The sequence below is a fragment of the Berghia stephanieae genome, chromosome 12, assembly GCF_034508935.2.
Source record: "Berghia stephanieae isolate SIO BIC M18660-M18661 chromosome 12, UCSD_Bste_1.3, whole genome shotgun sequence".
NCBI lineage: Eukaryota > Metazoa > Mollusca > Gastropoda > Nudibranchia > Aeolidiidae > Berghia > Berghia stephanieae.
Window position 1 is genome coordinate 39,728,491 of NC_088371.1, and position 25,425 is coordinate 39,753,915.

At 37.3% G+C, this 25,425-nt stretch overlaps 1 protein-coding gene across 2 annotated transcripts; it reads right to left on the reverse strand.

Moving 5' to 3' along the window:
- Window positions 1-3,291: 3,291 nt before the first annotated feature.
- LOC144958398 (uncharacterized) lies at window positions 3,292-25,264 on the reverse strand. Of its 2 annotated transcripts, none has more exons than XM_078890397.1 (9): window positions 25,014-25,264; window positions 23,359-23,405; window positions 20,634-20,744; window positions 16,472-16,597; window positions 12,767-12,881; window positions 11,035-11,236; window positions 8,072-9,847; window positions 6,809-6,879; window positions 3,292-4,502 (listed from the first exon to the last, which is right to left on the reverse strand). In XM_078890397.1, exons 1-9 carry the CDS (start codon window positions 25,134-25,136, stop codon window positions 4,413-4,415), a joined length of 2,661 nt encoding a protein of 886 aa, XP_078746523.1. In that variant the 5' UTR covers window positions 25,137-25,264; the 3' UTR covers window positions 3,292-4,412. The 2 variants fall into 2 exon arrangements, with proteins under 2 accessions (XP_078746523.1, XP_078746524.1); XM_078890398.1 differs by lacking the exon at window positions 25,014-25,264 and adding an exon at window positions 24,723-24,778.
- Window positions 25,265-25,425: the final 161 nt, after the last annotated feature.

Genomic DNA, 25,425 nt, shown 5'->3' on the forward strand with positions numbered 1-25,425 from the left:
GACTGCCATAATTTGATGTAGAAGGAATGCTAAATAAGCATGTCATTCATATAGGTAAAGATGACTTCATCAAAGTCATATTCCTGCCTCTGGAATTTTTTTGACATAGTCAGAAAAATAATCACCATTATCATCTTTAACTTCTAGCCATGACCAATTGAATTATTCCTCACATCTTTATCGATGTTCGACAAGTCTGAATTGAATTGCGATCCACGAACAGCTCAGCCATTAAGAGAACATTAGAATAATGTAGCAATGAGCAAACTTGATTTTCAGTCAGTAAATGACAGAAGAAAAAAAACTTAAATAAATATGACTTCAGGCCAATACACTGAATTATTAAGTAGAAGTGAATTATCAAGAAGAAACTTCGGCAGGCGTACCGGAAAAATTCAAAGAATCGAAATGAAGGTAAATCGCCACAAAACAGCAAGCTCGCTTGGGCTTGAGCAAAACAATGGCAGAAAACGTCCTGATTTGCATGGTAATTAATTAAGCTACTTACCATTGTTCCTTATAATCAGGTACTCAATCAGTGGAGAAACGGTCAACCAGTTTGTTTACAACGTGAGGCAATCGAAATGTTCTTGTAGCAATCTATCCTAACTTTCGATTTGAAGGTGTCTACATAATGGACTTCCGGCATTCGCAATTTACTTTATCATAGTTTTGAGACTCGCCGGGTAAATGTGGTCAATTTTGGCTTAGATGAAACAGTGAAATTTATCGCTCGGTGGCTCAATTAAAATTGGCTACAGTTGGGATCACGACGGGTTTGGAAAGTGAAAAAATAATTTAACGAAGGATGGTGAAAATACCCAGGGAAGTGTTCAGACACGCCTTTTATAAAAAGCGTCGCTTAGTCTTGGCAATATATACATCGTTAATATAAACGGTCCCCATGAGCTACACGTAGCGCTGTGGAACACTCCTAATTACTTTACGGTCATGGACTACGATTTGTGAATTCTTTCTTTTTTTTATTTATTTATTTCTTTCTTTCCTTTTTTTAAATATTTGAATTTGACAAATTGACTGATTTCAGTTAATTGACTGAGAATTTACAGGTCTACAACCCCCCCCCCCCCCCCCCCCCCCCCCCCCCCTTCTCCCCTAACAAATCAGTTGCATTAAAACAAATTCAATCGCACGTAAAATGGAATTTCTCCGCTGCTTCAGACTGGTGCTAGTTTTCTTCTTCTTTTTCCTTCGAATAAAATGAGAAATTCATCAGTTAAGGTTATGATTGACCGTCATCGAGATAAATTAGTCCTAGTTACAAGATACATGAGGAAAGTATTTGGATAAAGATTTTTTAAAAATAAAATATTAATAATACAACTTTGTTTAAGATTAAAAGAAAATCAGTACCATTGCTGTTACTGCCAGTACTATTATCTCCCTTTGATATTTTACTTTGGACTTTTTATGTAATAATAGTCCAATAAATAAATGTATAAACTTTATAGATTAAAATCTAATATGAAAAATAGATGTTTGATATGAACATTTACATCACAGTAACAGTATTAATGGTATTGTAAGTGGAATCTATTTAAATAGAACTACTGAAGTATAGTAATGGTGATAATGTAAATATATGGTAACATGGTGTCTTAAGTCTCAAAAAGGGGGGGGGAAGGGGGGTCCGAATTGGCACAACTGGCTGTCCGGATTGAAACATCGGGTGTCTGAATTTACAAAACTGGCTGTCCGAAATGGGGTGTCACAAATGGAACACAGGGTGTCACAAGTGCCACAATGGGGTGTCACAAAAGGAACACAGGGTGTCACAAGTGGCACAATGGGGTGTCACAAAAGGAACACAGGGTGTCACAATTGGATTCCAATTTGGAACATAGGGTGTCCAGGGTGGAACAAGTGACCAGGGTCCATAATAAATCAAGACCAAAGACACAAATAAAATATGATCATGGACGAAATTTTATCTGAAACTTAGATGAATGTTATTTACTACATAACCAACAATTATTTTCACAATAGGCTTCAACAGTCGTGACGTCACTTCCCTCGTATTGACGCATAGTAACTTAGTAACTGGTTCTAAACTATTGGAACAATGGCCGACCTGCCAACCAACCTAAACAACCGTACTCAGGTGTAAAATGAGTACCTGGCCGTTTACAGCGTTTTCTCTGTCCGAAAAAAAAATTGTACTATCGTCTAACACTAACAGGCATCATGTCCCGTCCTAATTGTTAATTGTTGCTGTTGGCTAGGGACCTCTTCTCTTGTAAAGCACTTTGAGCATGTTTAGTGGATATTGGGCTATATAAAAAAGTTCAAGTTCAAAGTTCAACCATTTGAATTGATTGATCATATTTTTCCCAATATACACGGTCATTTTATCTTTCTTTTTTTATTTTAAATCATAATTTCAACACGTTTGTTTGTTTGTTTGTTGCTTTAGGTCTCTTCCAACACAATTGAGGTTATATGAGAGACCGCTGAAACAAAAAAAACAAGCAATCTAACAAAAATAGTACAAATGTCAATCAAAATCATAACCTAAAGATATCATAAGCTAAATTATAAATAACCAAGAACAAACAGGCAGAAGATTTACAGGAAAAAAAATATCCCCTGTCAAAAATACAATCACAAACCAAAGAAGCAGGAGAGGCTAGTAAAGAGAAGAAGAAACGACACCACTATCGGATCGTACACCCATGCGAACATCATAGGTATATGATTCAAGGGTGATGCTCCCATCCAATCACCCGCTTCAACACGTTCAAAATTCCAAAATATCAAAATTTAACATTAAACGAATTTATGGAGACTGACCAAGCTATAGCAAAGGGTAGGAAAATCCTGAAATTCCTATGACAATTTGCCTGGCTACTGAGATTCTTAAGAGGAGACGATTTTTAATGACCTTCAACTCTTCCACTTTTATCATTTTCCCCCTTTTTATTACAAACTCTCACTTAATGACCTTCAACTCTTCCACTTTTATCATTTTTCCCCTTTTTATTACAAACTCTGACTTAATGACCTTCAACTCTTCCACTTTTATCATTCCCCTTTTTATTATAAACGCTCACTTAATTACCTTAAAATCTTCCACTTTTATCATTTTCCCCCTTTTTATTACAAACTCTCACTTAATGACCTTCAACTCTTCCACTTTTATCATTTTTCCCCTTTTTATTACAAACTCTCACTTAATGACCTTCAACTCTTCCACTTTTATCATTTTCCCCCTTTTTATTACAAACTCTCACTTAATGACCTTCAACTCTTCCACTTTTATCATTTTTCCCCTTTTTATTACAAACTCTGACTTTCAGCATTCAGTATATTATTTTATTCAACATTCACATATTATCATATTTTGGATTTAAACATGTATTATTATATGAGAAATCATATTGGTTGGCAGGTCTGTAGGACTTGTCTGATAGAGGAGAGGAAGACAGTTTTACGTAATGAAATAATGAATCTTCGGAACTGTACAAAAGATAGTAATCAAAGTTTGTGATCATATTATTAATACATAATATACAGTTTTGCATAATATATAACATATTTACAAGCCAGTAAAATAAAAGTCAACACTTTTTTACGACACAAGACCAAAAGTTAATTAATATTCATACTAGCGCTCTCTCTCTCTCTCTCTCTCTCTCTCTCTCTCTCTCTCTCTCTCTCTCTCTCTCTCTCTCTCTCTCTCTCTCTCTCTCTCTCTCTCTCACACACATAATAAAAACTTGGTGGAGTAAGTGCGTGTTGAGTTGAACCCATGACCTCAAGAAGTCGAGAGACTGACTCCTGAAAGAAACATTTGAAACATTTGTTTTTTTAGTGGTGGATGGCGTCATCTTTATAGCATCCCTCTCGCGGCCAGGCTGAGGAGTTGTAGCAGTAAGGTAGTGGGTTCGAGCCCCCATCTTATAGCACTATATAAAAGCTCAAAGCTCAAAGTACTCTCTACTTGTCTAATCCTTGTTATACTTTGCTAGTCAAAAAATAAATCATAATCCTAGCGGAAGTTAGGGTCACAGGGTCACATCCATGCATGTAAAAAGTCCAACTTTTTATTTTCTTCTTTTCCTCCAGATTGCTAAATCAGGCCAGTCCTAATTTGAATTTATCGGAAAAGTTGACCACTGGCTTTGCATTCATTCTACAATCTCCCACGTTAAGTTGACCGCTAGCTTTGCATTCATTCTACAATCTCCCACGTTAAGTTGACCGCTAGCTTTGCATTCATTCTACAATCTCCCACGTTAAGTTGACCGCTAGCTTTGCATTCATTCTACAATCTCCCACGTTAAGTTGACCGCTAGCTTTGCATTCATTCTACAATCTCCCACGTTAAGTTGACCGCTAGCTTTGCATTCATTCTACAATCTCCCACGTTAAGTTGACCGCTAGCTTTGCATTCATTCTACAATCTCCCACAATGTGTTCTGGTTTTCAATCATAAACTCGATGGCCTCGTCCAGTCCAACATGATAACAGTCCATGATGGCCTGAAATAAAATAGAGATTGTAAAACAATGGTTAGCTTCTGGTAAATCATATATCTATTTTTTAATCCCTGAAGAGGAGGTCACATCTCAGTTAAAATTAAAACCAACCTTGTAAATTAGCAAACAAAAACATCTCTCTTAACTCATTCCCATCCTTTATTAGTGGATGGAGTCTTTGTTGCATCAATTCCATTATTAGGTACTGAGTTCCATCGCCTGTCGCTCCCCTGTGTGACCTCGAATAAGTCACCTCGCCCCTAGCTCAATTTGCAGCCTGGGTTATTCCAGTCTTCCCTTGGAATAGACCCTAGAGGCAAATTTTCCCTATGGGTTGAATAAAGGGAATTTTGCTATTTTTTTTTCTATTAATTCTATTTTAAGAAGATCTTCAGTGTGAAAACCCCCCTGGAGAAATCTAGAATTAAAAGGACATTTGCCATCTCTCTCTTTCTATAAACTAAACAGGGTGTCCTGGCAAGTCGGATGGCTGCTGGTTGGTCGGTCGGATAAGTCGGATTTTGGTCGGATAATGGATCTGTAAATCGGATAAACCAAAATTTGGTCAATAAAATTGACGCAGGTCAGCAATTGCGAGTATCAGGTTCTATATCAGAGCAAATATCAGGTTCTATATCAGAGCAAATATCAGGTTCTATATCAGAGCAAACATCAGGTTCTATATCAGAGCAAATATCGGTTCTATATCAGAGCAAATATCAGGTTCTATATCAGAGCAAATATCAGGTTCTATATCAGAGCAAATATCAGGTTCTATATCAGAGCAAATATCAGGTTCTATATCAGAGCAAATATCAGGTTCCATATCAGAGCAAATATCAGGTTCCATATCAGAGCAAATATCAGGTTCTATATCAGAGCAAATATCAGGTTCTATATCAGAGCAAATATCAGGTTCTATATCAGAGCAAATATCAGGTTCTATATCAGAGCAAATATCAGGTTCTATATCAGAGCAAATATCAGGTTCTATATCAGAGCAAATATCAGGTTCTATATCAGAGCAAATATCAGGTTCTATATCAGAGCAAATATCAGGATCTATATCAGAGCAAATATCAGGTTCTATATCAGAGCAAATATCAGGTTCTATATCAGAGCAAATATCAGGTTCTATATCAGAGCAAATATCAGGTTCTATATCAGAGCAAATATCAGGTTCTATATCAGAGCAAATATCAGGTTCTATATCAGAGCAAATATCAGGTTCTATATCAGAGCAAATATCAGGTTCTATATCAGAGCAAATATCAGGTTCTATATCAGAGCAAATATCAGGTTCCATATCAGAGCAAATATCAGGTTCTATATCAAGAGCAAATATCAGGTTCTATATCAGAGCAAATATCAGGTTCTATATCAGAGCAAATATCAGGTTCTATATCAGAGCAAATATCAGGTTCGTTTGTTTTTGTTTTGTTTTTAAGGGTTTTACGGCGCTTGCAACACATTAAGGTCATATCAGCGCCAGTAAAAAGGAAAAAAGGGATAGTAAAAAGTTCTAGAATTACAATTAAAGCAAAAAAGAAAAGGTGAGACAAAGGGGACTTGGTTCAAATAGGGAACAGATGTAGATTCCAAGAGCACACCGTCAGAGTACTTAGTTTGAGATCACCTAAATGTCTCATCCAGACACAAGCACAGTCCCAACGAAGAGGAATACACTCAAATGTTTACAAATCATATCATATAATATGTAAACTAAACATAATACAATGCATAACAAAGAGATGATTTACAAGGAAAAAAATATCATCTCCCAAAACTATAACTATACATTCGACTGTTTCCCTCCCAGCCAAGGAACTCCGGCCAGGGTCAGGACAAAACTAAGTAATCTCATTCCAAGACAATGATAGGAAACAATTGGAAAACGGGTAAGGGGGGATAGAAGACACAGCACATACCCCCTGCCCACTATGGGAGGTCAGGATCCCCACCCAGAAATATCAGGTTCTATATCAGAGCAAATATCAGGTTCTATATCAGAGCAAATATCAGGTTCTATATCAGAGCAAATATCAGGTTCTATATCAGAGCAAATATCAGGTTCTATATCAGAGCAAATATCAGGTTCTATATCAGAGCAAATATCAGGATCTATATCAGAGCAAATATCAGGTTCTATATCAGAGCAAATATCAGGTTCTATATCAGAGCAAATATCAGGTTCTATATCAGAGCAAATATCAGGTTCTATATCAGAGCAAACATCAGGTTCTATATCAGAGCAAATATCGGTTCTACATGAGATAAGAACCCAGCAAGAAAAAGGAAAACAAAATCACCTGCACTCTTTTTCTTGTCATTTCTTTACTGACGCATTCTTTCCTTTCTTGGTCATCGTTTGAATCTGAAACTGAATGGGGAAAGAAATAACAAAAAAAACATGATTTATTCTTTGTTTATATTTCCCAGGGAAGCCCTTTGCTAAAAGGTTAATTGGTTAAACAAAGAAAAAGTAGTAACCATGAGGCCCAACGGAACCAGAATTTATCTCGGTTTCGATAGCATGAAATTGACAATAGCAGTTGCTTGCTACCATCTGGATAGAACACTAGTCTATCACAAAGTGGTATTTTATCACTGCTGAGTGGAATGGTGTGGTCAGTAAAAAAAACAAACAAATCTCAACTGCATCCGAGATCAATCCTGGTCCATTTCATGTGAAGCTAGTGCTCTGTCAACTGAACTATTGGGGTCCCCGAAACAAGAAACCTAGCAGTCCCTATTGCTGACTTTGCAAGGAGTGCAATGCGGCACATGCCTGGGTCATCCTGGACTTTCTGAGGTTGGAGAGTTTTTGACAAGACAAAGGTCATTATCTTAACCAAGCGATATTCAAAGGAGTATTTTTCTGACCAAAATTTCAAATACATGCTTTTTCGGAGTTTAGCAGAGCAGTTATCTTGATCTGTTTGGTCTGGTGGGAAATACTGTGCAATAGACTTGTTTTTAAGGGTTTTACAGCGCTTGCAACACATTAAGGTCATATCAGCACCAATAAAAAGGAAGAAACGGGAAAATAAAAAGTTTTAGAATTACAATTAGCACCCAAGGAAAGGTAAGACAAAGGGAAATTGGTTCAAATAGGGAACAGATGTAGATTCCAAGAGCACACTATCAAAGTACTTAGTTTGAGATCACCTGAAAGTCTTATCCAGACGCAAGCACGGGTCCCTACTAAGAGGAATACACTCAAATGTTTACAAATCATATAATATATAAATGAACATGTGAACAAAACATAATACAGTGCATAACATAGAGATGATTTAAAAGGAAAAAAAATATCATCTCCCAAAACTAACTATACATTCGACCTTTTCCCTCTCAGCCAGGGTATCCGGCCAGGGCCATGACAAAACGAAGTAACCTCATTCCAAGACAAAATACAGAAAGCAAGTTGGAAAACAGATAGAGAGAGATGGAAGACACAGTAAGTACCTCCCTGCCTACAATGGGAGGTCATGAACCCCGCCCAGAAAAGGGTACTTGAAATTTTGCAACTATATAATGTATAAATTAAATTACAACAGAATGCTAGATACCTCGATAATCTTTAGATGTTGAAGGCTGATTGTCCAATATCCTTTTCCATCGTCTGGTCGGTAAAGCCGCTCTCTGTTTATTTATCAACTCGCTCTCACAGCTTCCACTTCCCTCATCCTCTGATGAAAGAAAAGGACTCTCTGTCTGCCATTTGCGTTTGACCTTCCTTCTCCTCTCATCTTTAGTCATTTCATCAAAACTTCTCCTTGCACTTTTATTCTGACTTAAATTACCATGTTCTTTGGAAGACTTAGCAGACGCAGTCATTGAATGCCTCTTAAACAAACTTTGTTTCGAAGATGGTGAGGATACTGGATATAGGACAGATTCATCGCTCGAAATAGCAGAAGATTCTGTTGAAGAATTTTCGTGATTAGACGGTCGCTGTGTTTCCTCAGCATCACTAGCCTCCTTTTCCCCTTGATGTGGAATGATGGGTGATGACGATGTATCCATTTTCTCATCTGCTAAATTATGAGAGTTATTTGCTTTGACTTTTCCTTCGTCTTGATTCAAGGCAAGAGCATACAGAATTTCACTGTCTTCGCTTTCACTATGGCTATCGTCACTTGCCACGACCACCACCTCACCATTTATATCACCAAGCGTCTTAAAGCCAAGAGACTCACACAATATATTTTCTACCATGTCGTTGCCTTTTTCAACATTTTTACTGCTAGAGTTGTCAGTACCAGAAGTTTTCGACTCACTGTTAATAAGATATTTTTTATTTGAAAATGATGACCTAACAGAATAATATGATGAGCCAGAACTTTTAATGGATGACAGTTGAGATAATTTTGGAGAAGATATGTGAGCTGCAAGGGGTGTCTCTGGTATTTTTGTTATCTCTAGGCTTTTTCTACCACAATCAATATTCTCTCCATGCCTTATAATATCATCCTTGTTCACTGTATTCCTATTGTTTGAAGACTTTTCTCTCCCATTTGGAGAACGAATTTGGTTTCCTGTCAAACCATTCAGTACCATTTTTCCCTGACTTCCATTACTATTACCACTATCAATATCCCCCACTGTTCTTTTAGCAATTTTAGAAGACCTATTATCTGTCTCATTGCCTTTATTATTATTAGAGCAACTGTCAGATGATGAAAGTGATGAGCACTGAGAAATTCTTTGTGCTTTGTTACGTGTCAGGCGAGGCGATGACAAGTTCTCCTTGACGTTACTCCTCTCAACGTTAACACTTTTAAATGTTAATGATACATCTGAGTCATTGTCTGACGTGTCATCAAAATCATAGTTCTGAGATGCATCACGATCACGACAAATCTTTTTGAAATTTCCTGGTATTCTTTCAAGATCCACCGACAGCCACCTTTTGTCTTTGTCTCCCGTGTCAGTCAACTTTAATGGGCTTGTATCTTTTACAGCTTTAATCCTTTGTCTTTCTAACTCCATGCTTGTATCTTTTACAGCTTTATTCCTTTGTCTTTCTAACTTCATAGGGTACAACCCACTGTTGATACTGGATCGAATAGTTTGACTATCACCAGGATTAAAGTATTTGATGACCGTGTCTTTTCTCCCGGGTCGATTCTCTGGCAGGTTTAGTTTCTTGACCTTCAGGACCCTGTTGCCATCCTCATCCGACTTAGAAAAAAAGGCAGAAAATTTCGACTCATCCGACTTAGAAAAAAAGGAAGAAACTTTCGACTCATCCGACTTAGAAAAAAAGGCAGAAAATTTCGACTCATCCGACTTAGAAAAAAAGGAAGAAACTTTCGACTGTACTCCTTTCTTGAATGTTGGAGCTAAAAATGGTAAACAAAAAGAACAAAAAACAACATAAAGAAAAGAAAAACACATTATCAGATTATAAATACAATTCACACAATACCAGTACAAATGGGAATAAGTTTGAATTTAGAACAGTGCTGCCAACCCAATCCCATGTAAATGTGTACAATGGAGAGCCAAAAGAAGTCAGATTTTTATTTTTTTTTAATGTGCATAGTCCTAAAATAAAATGAAAATTAATTCTAATTCTGATGATGGGCAATGAGACCATATTAGCAATTTTTATAGTCAGTATTAAAATTAATGAATAAACTCATCCTTTATAGACTATATAAATAGTATCGACTTCCAGACTCAAAGTATAAATCTGATATGACCCAGCCAGACAATATGACCAGGGTTACCAATTCAGGAGGCCAAAATTTACAGGCAAAGGGACCAAGACGAATGAGATAATGTGGTAGTGGCACATTGTAACAACGCCACACCACATTATCTCACTCGTCTGTCGTGTTTCATCCATCCTGTTTTGTTGATACAGAAGAAACCAAAAACGTCACGCCATTACATTATCTCACTCGTCTGTCGTGTTTCATCCATCCTGTTTTGTTGATACAGGGGAAACCAAAAATGCCCATTTTATTCGTTTTCATATATTAAGTTGAAGCTTACATTCAATTTCACATTGTTATTCAGAGCTGCCAACCTACTGCAAAAAATGCGGAATCGAACGCATTTTCAGCGATTGTACGCTTGTACGCATTTCCCCCAAGATTGTACCCATTTTCAGTGTACGGAGTCACTTCAGTTTTCTTTAGTTGTAATAGCCCGGATGCTCATAATATCGCTGTTATCTTAAGCTTGATGGATCGTTCAAATTTGTACTCGACACCAATTCATTGCTCTATTATTCTATAGTGAACTCGCTCCTATTGTTTTAGTCTTGATTGGGTAATTTGTTCATTGTTGCTTCAATTGAGCTTGTGCAGTGTGACTTTATGTAAGTTTACCTTCCTCTTACTTTCACAATGGTTAGTTTCCGTCGATTTCAGGATTGTACCCATTTTTATGAAATCTCCCCCATTTTGAGGTCCCATTGTACACATTCTCATCAGATGGGGTTGGCAGCTCTGGTTATTTATTTCTTCCGAGCTTCATTCGAGCAGCAACATTTACATTACAAAAAATAGGAAAGACTTACAACCCCTGTTGTGGCTCACGTCACATTTACTGACATCGCTGTTGTCATCATCGTCGTTGTCCTCGTCATCATCAGCCCAAACGCGTTTCTGTTTCCCTGTCAGTCTTTCTCTGAACTCGGCTGGAATCTGATAAGTGTGAATTCTGGGTAGGATTGTTTTGAGATAACGGGATCTCATGCTCTCACTGGTGTGGCCGGTCACCTACAAGAAAAATCGGGGCAAATCCAATTTTAGCAGCAAGAGATGAAGTGAGTAGGAAAGTGCCAGAAGACAATAGAGAAGAAAAATTTTGCGGCGGTGATGAGGTTTTGAACCCCCGACCTTACTGGTACGACAACTCCGTGTGACTCTACTGTATGATCTATCCACGATCTATTGTCTTCTGGCACTTTCCTACTCACTTCATCTCTTGTTGTTATCAACATAAGTGCTTGCTCCACCCACTTTTCCCAATTTTAGCATGATTCTTGGCAGGTATGTTTTATTCCTTTTAATTTTTCGTTTTAATCATTAAGTCACTCAACACTAACACCTACTATATCCGTACTTTACCCGGGTTACTTTTACCCCATGCCCATTTATTACATTTTTCTGAGACAAAGTATAGGCGTAGTATCAAAGCTATTGTTTTTGTACTTTGCATGTAAGTGGTAGTTGAATAAAACTATCTATGTACATGCTTATTTCAATACATTTTTTTTTCCGATTTTGAAAAGCAGCAAAAATCTCTAGGATTGAGTGAGTTAAGGAAGTAAAATTCAAACAAATTCAAACAAATTTTGATACAGTTGTGCACTCATAACCACATAGAAAAAAAATTCTATTACGAAAAGACTGTTCAAAGTAAAGTAGAAGTTCTTCAGAGCCAGAAGTCCATAGAGCCTGAGTCTATCCCAGTTTCTATGGTGTGAAATGGAAAATAGCAGTTTCTTGCAATCCTTTGGATAGGATGCTTGGCTATCGCAAAGTCAAAACTAGAAGAGGTGCCTAAATGAGTCGATAAAATGGAGAGAAAGATAAAGGGAGTAAATGTGACTCATAAATAATGGAACAACACAAAACAAATGTCGTTTCGACCTTTGGCCTTTTTCAAGTAAACAAGAAATATGTATATATATATAAATATATCCCCCTACCTTATTCTTGATATATATAGTTTTGATCTCATTGCCCCTCTCTCTCTCTCTCTCTCTCTCTCATCTCTCTCCTCTCCTCCTCCCTCCCTCCTCCTCCTGCTGCTCTCTTCTGTCTGTCTGTCTGTCTGTCTGTCTGCTCTGTCTTCTGTCTTCTGTCTCTCTCCCTCTCTCTCTCCTCTCTCTCTCTGTCTGTCTATGTCTCTCTCTCTCTCTTCCCTTGCATGCGCACACACACACATATATATATACAAACACACACACACACACATTTTTACATATACTATTAAGACAATCTAATATATATATAGGCCAAAACGTCGTTTGTTTTGTGTTGTTCCCTTACTTATGAGTCACGTCACATTTACTCCCTTTATCTTTCTCTCCATTTTATTGCAAATTACTTTCCCCCTGATCTAACAGAGAGAAAAAATTCCCCACTGCACCCTGGATCTATCTTTGTCAATTTCTATGTGAAGCGAGTTATCTATCAACTGACCACCTGTTCCAACTAAATGGAGCACCAATAATTACTGGCCTTGACTGAGCGGTATAAAATGCCCCAATTCAATGTCTGTCATAGGTTTTACTGTAATACCTTTCGTCTTTCCATCTCCTTCCAGAGTTCTTTGCCCCTGACCCTCTTGACGCACTTATGTTGTTGGATGTACTCCAGAATCGTCATGTCTTCTTGCCTTGTGTATTTGGTACGTCTGAAAGGGATGCACATGCAGACAGACTTTGATTGAAGAATGAATTTGTTTGGTTTGTTTTTAAGGGTTTTACGGCGTTTGCAACACACATCAGCGCCAGTAAAAAGGAAGAAAATGGGACAGTAAAAAGTTCAAGAATTACAATTCAAGCACCCAAGAAAAGGTAAGACAAAGGGGAATCGGTTCAAATAGGAAACAGGTGTAGATTCCAAGAGCACAATATCAAAGTACTTAGTTTGAAATCACCTAAAAGTCTCATCCAAACACAACCACAGGTCCCTACTAAGAGGAACACACTCAAATGTTTACAAATCATATATAATATTAATATGTATACATACAAAACATAATACTGTGCATAAGAGAGAGATGATTTACAAGGAAAAAAAATATCATCTCCCAAAACTAACTATACATTTGACAGTTTCCCTCTCAGCCAGGGTATCCGACCAGGACAATACGAAATGAATATGTTTATGTTGTGTATATCGCACATGTGAAATAAAGAGAGGAAGAGAGAGAGAGAGAGAGGGAGAGAGAGAGAGAGAGAGAGAGAGAGAGAGAGAGAGAATGAGAGAGAGAGAAAAAATAAGTAGGAGTGAAATATCTGTTCAATGTTACAGTTATCATTTAACGTTATAACAAGTGTAACTAAATGACAAATTGCCATATTTATGGACAATAAAGATCTATTATTATTATTATACTAAGTAAGTGACCAACCTCACTTAATGAAAGTGGATAACAATCGCACATGCCAAGAAGTTGTCAGATTGGATAAGTAGAACCAAAAAAATTGTTTTAGTTTACCTCTAGCAAACCTTCTTCCTCCTCCCCCCCCCCCCCCCCCCCTTCCCCATCACACCCCCACTCCTCTTCTAAAAAAAAAAAACAACAAAAAATTTTTTTTTAAACTCTCAGACCATTTAAATTCTAATTTTATCAGACTTTCAATGAAAGTGTCATTGATATAGGATTTTACGGAGTCGGAGAATTTGTAATCTTATCTTTTTTTTTATCTTGTCCTTTTCCTGTTAAGTTAAATAAATTAAATTTATAATTCAATTCACTTTTATATAGCACAATATCCACTGAACATGCTCAAAGCGCTTTACAAGAGGTCACTGGCCAACAAAAACATTTAACATGTAGGACAGGACATGACCCTGGTTAAGCGATAATATATTTTTATCGGACAGAGGCAACGCTGTTAACGACCAGGTACTCATTTTACACCTGAGTAAAGTGAGAGGATATGAGTAAGAGTCTTCTCCAAGAACTCAACTATGCGCTGAACGAGGCTCGAACCCAGGAGCTTCCAATCCGAAATTAAGTGTCATACCACTAAACCACATGGTTCTTGGGAGATTCTGATTCTTTGTCTTTTTCTTTCCCCAACCCTAGTACTTAGGGGGGTGAAGTGGCCGAGTGCTTATGGCATTGCACTGTGACCCGGAAGATCCCGGGTTCGAGCCCCGCTTCAGGCACTTTCGTTTCTTTCCTTGGGCAAGATTATTAACCCCCAATTTGCTCACTTTGGACGACATGGGTGATTCCTGTTGACATCAGACATCTTGTTTGATGAGTTATCTATATTCCTTCATGGAATGTCTAGATGACGATATCTTATGATGTCGTGGCGGAAGGGCATAAATAATAAATATAGTACTAAGTACAAAGACCTGTTGGATTTATTAATAAAATATGGACCAGCTCGAAACCTATGATATGCTGAAGAGCCCCTTGCACTGCTGTCAAAAGAGGCTCTAACTCTAAAGTTACCCTGACAGATAGTTTTTACACACTGCACAGCACATGTAAAATTCTCTTTCCTATAGATAGTTTTGACACACTGCACAGCATGTGGAAAATTCTCTTTCCTATAGATAGATTTGACACACTGCACAGCACATGTAAAATTCTCTTTCCTATAGATAGATTTGACACACTGCACAGCACATGTAAAATTCTCTTTCCTATAGATAGTTTTGACACACTGCACAGCATGTGGAAAATTCTCTTTCCTATAGATAGTTTTGACACACTGCACAGCACATGTAAAATTCTCTTTCCTATAGATAGTTTTGACACACTGCACAGCACATGTAAAATTCTCCTTCCTATAGAAAGTCTTGACACACTGCACATCACATGTAAAATTCTCTTTCCTATAGATAGATTTGACACACTGCACAGCACATGTAAATTTCTCTTTCATATAGATAGATTTGACACACTGCACAGCTTATGTAAAATTCTCTTTCCTATAGATAGTTCTGACACACTGCACAGCTATGTAAAATTCTCTTTCCTATAGATAGTTTTGACACACTACACAGCTTATGTAAAATTCTCTTTCCTATAGATAGATTTGACACACTGCACAGCATGTGGGAAATTCTTTCCTTAGATTTGACACACTGCACAGCACATGTAAAATTCTCTTTCATATAGATAGTTTTGACCACTGCACAGAACATATAAAATTCTCTTTCCTATAGATAGATTTGACACACTGCACAGCTTATGTAAAATTCTCTTTCCTATAGATAGATTTGACACACTGCACAGCATGTGGGACATTCTTTCCTATAGATAGTTTTGACACACAGCACAGCACATGTAAAATTCTCTTTCCTATAAGATAGTTTTGACACACTGCACAGCTTATGTAAAATTCTCTTTCCTATAGATAGTTTTGACACACTGCACAGCTTATGTAAAATTCTCTTTCCTATAGATAGTTTTGACCACTGCACAGCTTATATAAAATTCTCTTTCCTATAGATAGATTTGACACACTGCACAGCTTATGTAAAATTCTCTTTCCTATAGATAGTTTTGACCACTGCACAGCTTATATAAAATTCTCTTTCCTATAGATAGTTTTGACACACTGCACAGCTTATGTAAAATTCTCTTTCCTATAGATAGATTTGACACACTGCACAGCTTATGTAAAATTCTCTTTCCTATGGATATATTTGACACACTGCACAGCATGTGGGAAATTCTTTCCTATAGATAGTTTTGACACACTGCACAGCACATGTAAAATTCTCCTTCCTATAGAAAGTTTTGACACACTGCACTGCTTATGTAAAATTCTCTTTCCTATAGATAGCTTTGACACACTGCACAGCACATGTAAAATTCTCTTTCCTATAGATAGTTTTGACACACTGCACAGCACATGTAAAATTCTCTTTCATATAGATAGATTTGACACACTGCACAGCACATGTAAAATTCTCTTTCCTATAGATAGATTTGACACACTGCACAGCACATGTAAAATTCTCTTTCCTCCTGGTATTAGAGAAATGAAGTAAATTGTAAATATGGCAGAGAATACTTGTTCAAAAATGTTTTGAAAGACGTTATATCAACAAACTGTTAAAGCAATATTCAGTAGGTAGTGCAGCATACATCATTATCTTCTAACAGTGCAAAATGTGTCCTTGACAGATAAAAAGAGAGAGAGAGAGAGAAAGAGAGAGAGAGAGAGAGAGAGAGAGAGAGAGAGAGAGAGAGAGAGAGAGAGAGAGAGAGAGAGAGAGAGAGGGGGGGGGGGGAGAGAGTTTACTCACCCCCTGAGTGTTCCAACAGATGAAACACTCATTGTGTCGTCATCATCAAATATGCTGTAATTATGCAAATCATCGTCTGCACTGGTCTGTGCAGCGGCTGGGGGTGAAATGCCTGCTACTTTTCTTCTGTGAATGGTATAATAATAATAATAATAATAATAATAATAATAATAAATAATAATAATAATAATAATAATAATAATAATAATAATAATAATAATAATAATAATAATAATAATAATAATATAATAACAATAATAATAACAACAATAATAATAATAATAATAATAATAATAATAATAATAATAATAATAATAATGATAATAATAATAATAATAATAATAATAATAATAATAATAATAATAATAATAATAATAATAATAATAATAATAATAATAATAATAATAATAATAATAATAATAACAATTGTTTTGTTTTTATTGTTTTTAAGGGTTTTACAGCACTAGCAATACATGCATTAAGGTCATATCAGCGCCAGTAAAAAGGAAGAAAATGGGATAGTAAAAAGTTCTAAAATTACAATTAAAGTACCCAAGGAAATGGAAGACAAAGAGGAACTGGTTCAATTAGGGATCAGATGTAGATTCCAAGAGCACACAATCATTGTACTTAGTTTGAGATTACCTAAAAGTCTCATCCAGACACAAGCACAGGTCCCCACTAAGAGGAATACATTCAATTTTTTACAAATCATATATAATATTTAAAACAAAACATAATACAGTACATAACAGATAGATGATTTACAAGGAAAAAAATATCATCTCCCAAAACCAACTATACATTTGACTGTTTCCCTCCCAAGTAATCTCATTTCAAGACAAAGACAGAAAGCAATTGGAAAACAGACAGGGGGACAGAACACATGGCAAGTACCTCCCTGCCCACTATGGGAGGTCAGGAACCCCACCCAGAATAATAATAATAATAATAATAATAATAATAAATAATATAATAATAATAATAATAATAATAATAATAATAATAATAATAATAAATAATATAATAACAATAATAATAATAACAATAATAATAATAATAATAATAATAATAATAATAATAATAATAATAATAATAATAATAATAATAATAATAATAATAATAATTGTCATCATCATAGCTTGTCGCTCCACACCGAACCCACTCCACAGCATCTGTGGAACAGACTCTTAGGTCATGGTCAGTGCAGCTGGGCCCATCCTGGCATTCTCTAAGGATGTGCTCCATCGTCTGCTCTGGGCATCCACATGTACACAAGCTAGTCACAGCCAGCCCCCACTTATTCATGCTTCCAGCTGTTTTCCCAATTTTTGCCCGTGCTCTGTTCAGTGTTGCCCATTCATTCCTGGGGAGCTCAGTTTCGTAGGGTAGTTCTTCTCTCGGATCTTCAACAGCTTCATTTGCATGATTGTCCCACTCCCTCCATGTGGAAAATCTGTATACACCTGCATGGTCAGGGTTGATGTTTTCTTCCGTCATGAAGCTCTTTCTCGACTTCAGTCTACTTGTCGTTGGGTTGTGGTCATGTTGGGGGTGCCTTGGGTCCATTTCCTGTTTATATTTCTAGACTTTGGAAGCAGTGACTCTTCAAATGTGGGGAGGTGCAATGTCAGCCAGCCGATTTAGGACTGGAACGGCAGTCGGTTTCAAGTTACCAGTAATGACCCGCAGGTGTTATGTAGCTCAGGGTCAATCTTTTTGGCATAGCAGGATCTTGCCCAGACTAGAGAGGCATATTCGGCTGATGAATAGCAGAGGGCTAGTGTGGTTGTCCTGACTGTTTTTGGATCTGCTCCCCATGTAGTGTTTGCCAGTTTTATGAGGAGGTTGTTTCTTGTGGCCACCCTTGCTTTTGTTTTCTTTGTGTGCTGAGAGAAGGACAGTGTGCGGTCTAAGGTGACACCGAGGTACACGGGGAATGTGTTGTTTTCCAATATGTTCCCATTCCAGGAGATGTTCAGTTTCCTGTTGCCTTGGTGGTTCTGGGGTTTGATCCCCAGTCACCTTTTACGACACGCTGGCTTGGCATTGGGCTGTTCTTGCAGCCTCTCTGTTGAGGGACTCTGGACACCACACAGGGGAATCCCCAGTCTATGTGGTCTAGTGGTATGACACTCGCTTTCGGATCGGAAGGTCCTGGGTTCGAGCCTCGCGCTCGGCACATAGTTGAGTCCTTAGAAAAGGCTCTTTACTCACTTTCTCTCACTGTACTCAGGTGTAAAACGAGTACCTGGCCGTTAACAGCGTTGTCTTTGTCCGAAAAATTGTAATATCGCCTAAACAGGCGGCATGTCACATCCTACATGTTAAATGTTGCTGTTGACCAGGGACCCCTTGTTAAGCGCTTTGAGCACATTTAGTGGATATTTTAATCTTTTTAGTCAAGGCAGATTGAATTTTATGGGATGATATTTTTCCTGTATTTTTTTTTTTGTTGCTATGTCTGGCAATGTTTCAGACACAACTTTTCAGATTTTTATGTTGTGAGACCAGTACCTGCTAGGCAATTTGTCACTCTGAGAAAATTGATGCAAAAATGACCTGATAGTGTACAGTGCCCTACAACCCATAAAAACAAACAAAACTCGAAAAAAAAAAAAACGGGTACTTGAATAAAAATCAACCTCGTGTTGCCCGCTGTCTTTTTTTTTTGTTGCTTTAGGTCTCTTCCAACACAATTGAGGTTATATGAGAGACCGCTGAAACATAAAAACAAGCAATCTAACAAAAATAGTACAAATGTAAATCAAAATCATAACCTAAAGATATCATAAGCTAAATTATAAATAACCAAGAACAAACAGGCAGAAGATTTACAGAAAAAAAAATATCCCCTGTCAAAAATACAATCACAAACCAAAGAAGCAGGATAGGCTAGTAAAGAGAAGAAGAAACGACATCACTATCGGATCGTACACCCATGCGAACATCATAGGTATATGATTCAAGGGTGATGTCCCATCCAACCATCCGCCACTATCGGATCGTACACCCATGCGAACATCATAGGTATATGATTCAAGGGTGATGCTCCCATCCAACCATCCGCCACTATCGGATCGTACACCCATGCGAACATCATAGGTATATGATTCAAGGGTGATGCTCCCATCCAACCATCCGCCACTATCGGATCGTACACCCATGCGAACATCATAGGTATATGATTCAAGGGTGATGCTCCCATCCAACCATCCGCCACTATCGGATCGTACACCCATGCGAACATCATAGGTATATGATTCAAGGGTGATGCTCCCATCCAACCATCCACCACTATCGGATCGTACACCCATGCGAACATCATAGGTATATGATTCAAGGGTGATGCTCCCATCCAACCATCCGCCACTATCGGATCGTACACCCATGCGAACATCATAGGTATATGATTCAAGGGTGATGCTCCCATCCAACCATCCGCCACTATCGGATCGTACACCCATGCGAACATCATAGGTATATGATTCAAGGGTGATGCTCCCATCCAACCATCCGCCACTATCGGATCGTACACCCATGCGAACATCATAGGTATATGATTCAAGGGTGATGCTCCCATCCAACCATCCGCCACTATCGGATCGTACACCCATGCGAACATCATAGGTATATGATTCAAGGGTGATGCTCCCATCCAACCACCCACCACTATCGGATCGTACACCCATGCGAACATCATAGGTATATGATTCAAGGGTGGTGCTCCCATCCAACCATCCGCCACTATCGGATCGTACACCCATGCGAACATCATAGGTATATGATTCAAGGGTGATGCTCCCATCCAACCATCCGCCACTATCGGATCGTACACCCATGCGAACATCATAGGTATATGATTCAAGGGTGATGCTCCCATCCAACCACCTGCCACTATCGGATCGTACACCCATGCGAACATCATAGGTATATGATTCAAGGGTGATGCTCCCATCCAACCATCCGCCACTATCGGATCGTACACCCATGCGAACATCATAGTTATGTGATTCAAGGGTGATGCTCCCATCCAACCATCCGCCACTATCGGATCGTACACCCATGCGAACATCATAGGTATATGATTCAAGGGTGATGCTCCCATCCAACCACCCGCTGACCGCTGTCTACAATATAAACAGTCAAACAACAATATTACCTGTAGGGATCCGGTTCCATAAATTTGGCTTTCAAGACGCATTGCCGGATAAAACTAATTGGAACAAAGCCCTCAGTTCGAATGAGCTCTTTCTGACCATCATCACATAAGCTGAAATTAAAATTGATGCAAAATCTTTTAAAATTTAACTTCTTTGAAATAATTTTTTAAATTTGCAATACATATGGGAACAAGATTACTGGATTATGTAAAGAAAGAATAATTAGATTAAAACAACAAAAAAAAAAGAAAAAGGATTTTGATGGCAAAAATGGCAGGCGAAGGGAGAAGTCGAGAAAGACTAGGAAAAGGAATGACATGTGTGGCTGGCTGAGAAAACCCAGAAAGATGCGCAAATTTCATTAAGTGAGTTATGTGTGCAGAAGTGTAGACCACCTCTTTCTGATCATTTACCACTTTAAATTTTCTTTCTATGTCTATTAGAACCCAAGTTATGAATAAAATTTGTCGCTATGGGAAACATTTTATCTTCGATTTTGGCTCATATCTCGAATCGAAGCTTGCCGCATCTTCCAGGGTTTTCTCAGCCAGCCTCACATTTACATTCCCAATGACATACATGGCCGATGACCAGGGATGCCCTGGATGCTAAAATAAAACAAAGGCTGAAAATGTTTATTGTAGTAAAGACCATATATGGAAATATTCCATTCAAAGCTCCTCTTCATTAAATTCTATCACCATGAAATCATACTTACTTACTTAACCGAACCAGCGACCACCTGAGCTCTAGCCCTTCGGTCTCGTGCCATGACGTAGAAGTTTGACGTCTTTTGTAGTTGTTCCAGGTGACTATAGAGTATGTTACTGATGCTTGGATTTGGTGGGAGGAACATGCATCTCAGGTCTTCAAGAGGTACCATTAAATCATAGAAAAGGATACACATCCATCTCGCTTCCCCTTAACTGTTACCTTTAAACAACCAATGCTTTTATCTATTACAATCATCCGCTCACCAAATACCAATTAAGGTCAGCTGGAAGATTTCAAAAAGGCAATTTTCCAGCTTTAGCCAGGAAAAGGACATCATCCAAGAAAGACATACATGACCGATGATGTACAGGTCAGATCTTTACTTGACAACTTCCTTCATAGTCATAGCAACTTCAGCTTGATGTCCCACGTCATTTCCAAATGTGGCCTAAAGTGGTCCAAGTCGACTAATGTTTTGGGATGATGTTTTTTCTACTTTTTTTCTTTCTTGCTTTGTCTGGCACCTTTCATACACACTCTTTCAGATCTTTATCTTATGCTGGTGCCTTAATTTCTTTTTAATTAATGTTCTCATTTCGTCTGGTTTGGGGTTGTTTTTTTTTGTTTTTTTCTTGTATTTCTTCAATATTTTTTTGCTCAACCTGTCACTGATTTGTCCCACCACCCTTGCCGATTTGAGACTAAATTTCTCCTTTTTTAATCAAAGCTTTAACTTTGGCCGACACCCGATGAAACAATTTTGGCAAATGAATGTATTTTGAGGAATTCTTTGCTTCTCAAAAAATTTCAATGTCCTCATCACAGTGCGTTTTTCTGACTTAACTTTTATACGAATGCTCCCAAGATCTATTAAAGTCAGTTGTAGATATTGCTTTAAATTAATGAGAAATTCTCATTTGTGCAAAGTGAATCGGAAAAAAACAAAACAATTTCTTCGCAGAGCATGATCTGAAAATCAGAAGAACAGGAATTTTAAAAGTGTATGGTTTTCCTGCCTCGGATTAAAATTGAGATTTTATATCGCGCAATATCCACTAAACGTGCTCAAAGCGCTTTACCACTTAACATGTAGGACGGGACATGACGCCTGTTAGGCGATATCATAAATTTTTCGGACAAAGACAATGCTGTTAACGGTCAGGTACTCATTTTACACCCGAGTATGGTTAATGAATATGAGTAATGAGCCTTTTCAAAGGCCTCAACTATGCTCTGAGCGAGGCTCGAACCCAGAACCTTCCGATCCCAAAGCGAGTGTCATACCACAAGACCACATAGCCGCACACTTTCAAGTAGAGAAAAACTAGATTAGGCATGATATATGTGTGGCTGGCTGAGAAAACCCAGAAAAAAAAACCTGCACACTGTCATACTATACAAGAAAAAAGATCTTCCTGGATAGAATATAGAGACTTCTAGATTCTACTTTACTTGAGCTTTCATGTAAGCGCAATATCCACTAAATGTGATCAAAGTGCTTTACAACGGGTTACGAACCAACAGCAACATTTTAGAGCGAGACATTATCCTATTAGACGATACTACAATTTTTTTCCGGACAGAGACAACGCTGTTAACGGCCAGGTACTCATTTTACACCTGAGTGTGGTGAGAAAATGTGAGAGAAGAGCCTTTTCCAAGGACTCAACTATGCACCCTCTTGGACGATCACTGTCTAAATTTGTCAACAAACCCAACATTTTTTGTTTCAAATGTCATTTCAAATATTGACTATACAATGAACTTTTTAAAATTGTGTATATTTTGTTTTATACTAAACTTTGAAATATAAAAAATAAATTCATCCCCCCCCCCCCCCCCCCCTGTAAAAATAACGAGAGAATTCATATTTCTGTATATTTCCTTTTTTAATTTATCTATTTTGTTTTTATTATGAAGGCTCCAAAACAAAAATACAAAAACAAAAATAGTCCAGCATTGGGTGAGCAATACATAAAAGAAAAAAGAAAAAAAAAAGAAAGACCTTACTTGATAGAATCATCTGTTCGACTTTCACTCAGCACTCCTCCCCCACGCTGAAAAACAGAAATGTAAATGTTGCTGCTTGAAGCTCGAAGAAATAAATAACAATGTGAAATTGAATGTAAGCTTCAATTTAATGTACGAAAACAGATAAAATGGGACGTTCCAGGTTTCCCCTTTTTTATCAACAAAACAGGACGAATGAAACTATAGACAAATGAGGTAATGTGGCAGTGGCGTTGTTAAGATTAATAAACAAAAACATAGATGAGCAGGAAATGGTATGCTCCTTTGTAAGGAAACAAGAATTAAAATTAAAATTTAAGAAATCAATTTTCTCCCATTAAATAGACAATACGTGGTAATTGTGGGGTTTTTTTTTACTTAGGGCGGTAGTCCTTTCTTTGGTCATATTGTTGAATGACAGAGTATAAATGGCACAAAATTTTGGCACTTAAAAACACTGCCTAAATAATTGAATATTTTCTGCATGATTCTGCAGACCTGACAGATTTGTTTGTATCTGTTAATGAATGTGTGAATGTATTTATTGTTTCAATACCAAATTTATTAGAGCAATGTACGCTATTTCTATATATAATATATAATCTAGACTATTAATGCAGGCTGCAGCTAATCGGACGAGTCTGAATAGTCCCCCGTGGCTATTCAGACTCAAACCCCAATGCGCATGTGTGCAATCAGAAAAGTTATTTAGACTCAAGTCATTAGTGGCAATAGATTAATTTTTTTTTTTAGTTTTTGTTTGTTTTTTTTAAATTTCAATTTACTGTAATTTTAATTTTAAATTTTGACAAATCCATAAAAATTGATGCAAATAAACATAATAATGGTACAGTTACTATCACTATCATCAACAGATAGTCCTGACCCGCTATATGTCGCGAGAAAGATAAAATCATTCATCAATTAGAAATTTTTTTTTTTTTAAACGAGTTCGAATCCGGCAAAAGGAACAAAAATCAAAGTAACTGGTATAAAGGAAAAGCTTTTCTGACTTAACAATGTCCAAATAAAATCAGGAATTAAAGACAACAATCCTTCACCTCTAAAGTCTTAAAGTCCAAAGTAGGGATATCAATTTCAATTTATCAACTGAGTCAGAGTATATGGCAAAACAAAATTTTCTTTGAACTCTACTTGTCTTCTGCTTCCAAAAATTACACTCTTTGCCCACCGCCCGTACTGTGTTCCCCGGTGTTTGCACATGTCCATTAGAGTTGAGTCCGAATAGCCATGGCCATGGGGGACAATTCAGACTCGAGTCCATTTATGATGCATGTTAGAGTTGTGCTAAAAAAAAAGTGACCCAAAATCTTGTGAAATAAAAAAGAAAATATGTCATTAACCCCGGAGTTACTAAGAAGAAGGGGTTAAGTTGTCTTTGGTGGAGTCGTATCACCACAACTTCCCACCCACCCCTTTTTTTTTTTCCCATAATCATAAAGTAAACAACTGTAAAGACAAAGAGAAAGTGAAACTGACTGAAAGTAAATGAGAATGAGATAGTGAAAGGCAGCGCATCGCAAACTTTCACACAGCAAATGTCCCTAATGCGAACAAAATAACATTGTGATAGAAAATTGACATGTGTAGAAGTGCCAAAGTATCTCTGAAATAAAAATAATAATTAAATTTACATTTATGATAACTTCTAGATCCGCGCTGTCGACAGTCGAAAAGAACACAATCGGGGATCCGTCGTCGTTTGTGAACAAAATGCGACTGAAACTAAAATTCTTCACTCCATTAAGTACACTCATCTCGGCATGTGAATGAATATCCAATGAAAAAATAATTTATAAACGTTATAAAAACAAAATATAGATTATCTTTCTTCGAATCAGAAGTCAACATTTTTTTGTGCAATATTATTGCAATGACTGTGACCAGTGTTGCCAGGTACACGTTTGCAAAAATCCTGCCATCTTTGTGCCAAAAATCCGCCATCTTTATCCTACTTCACCTGCGGCATTTGCCCAAAATCCGCCAAAAGTTCCGCCATTTGATTGAAAACACCTATAATCAACAAATATTGTTTATTATCTCAGA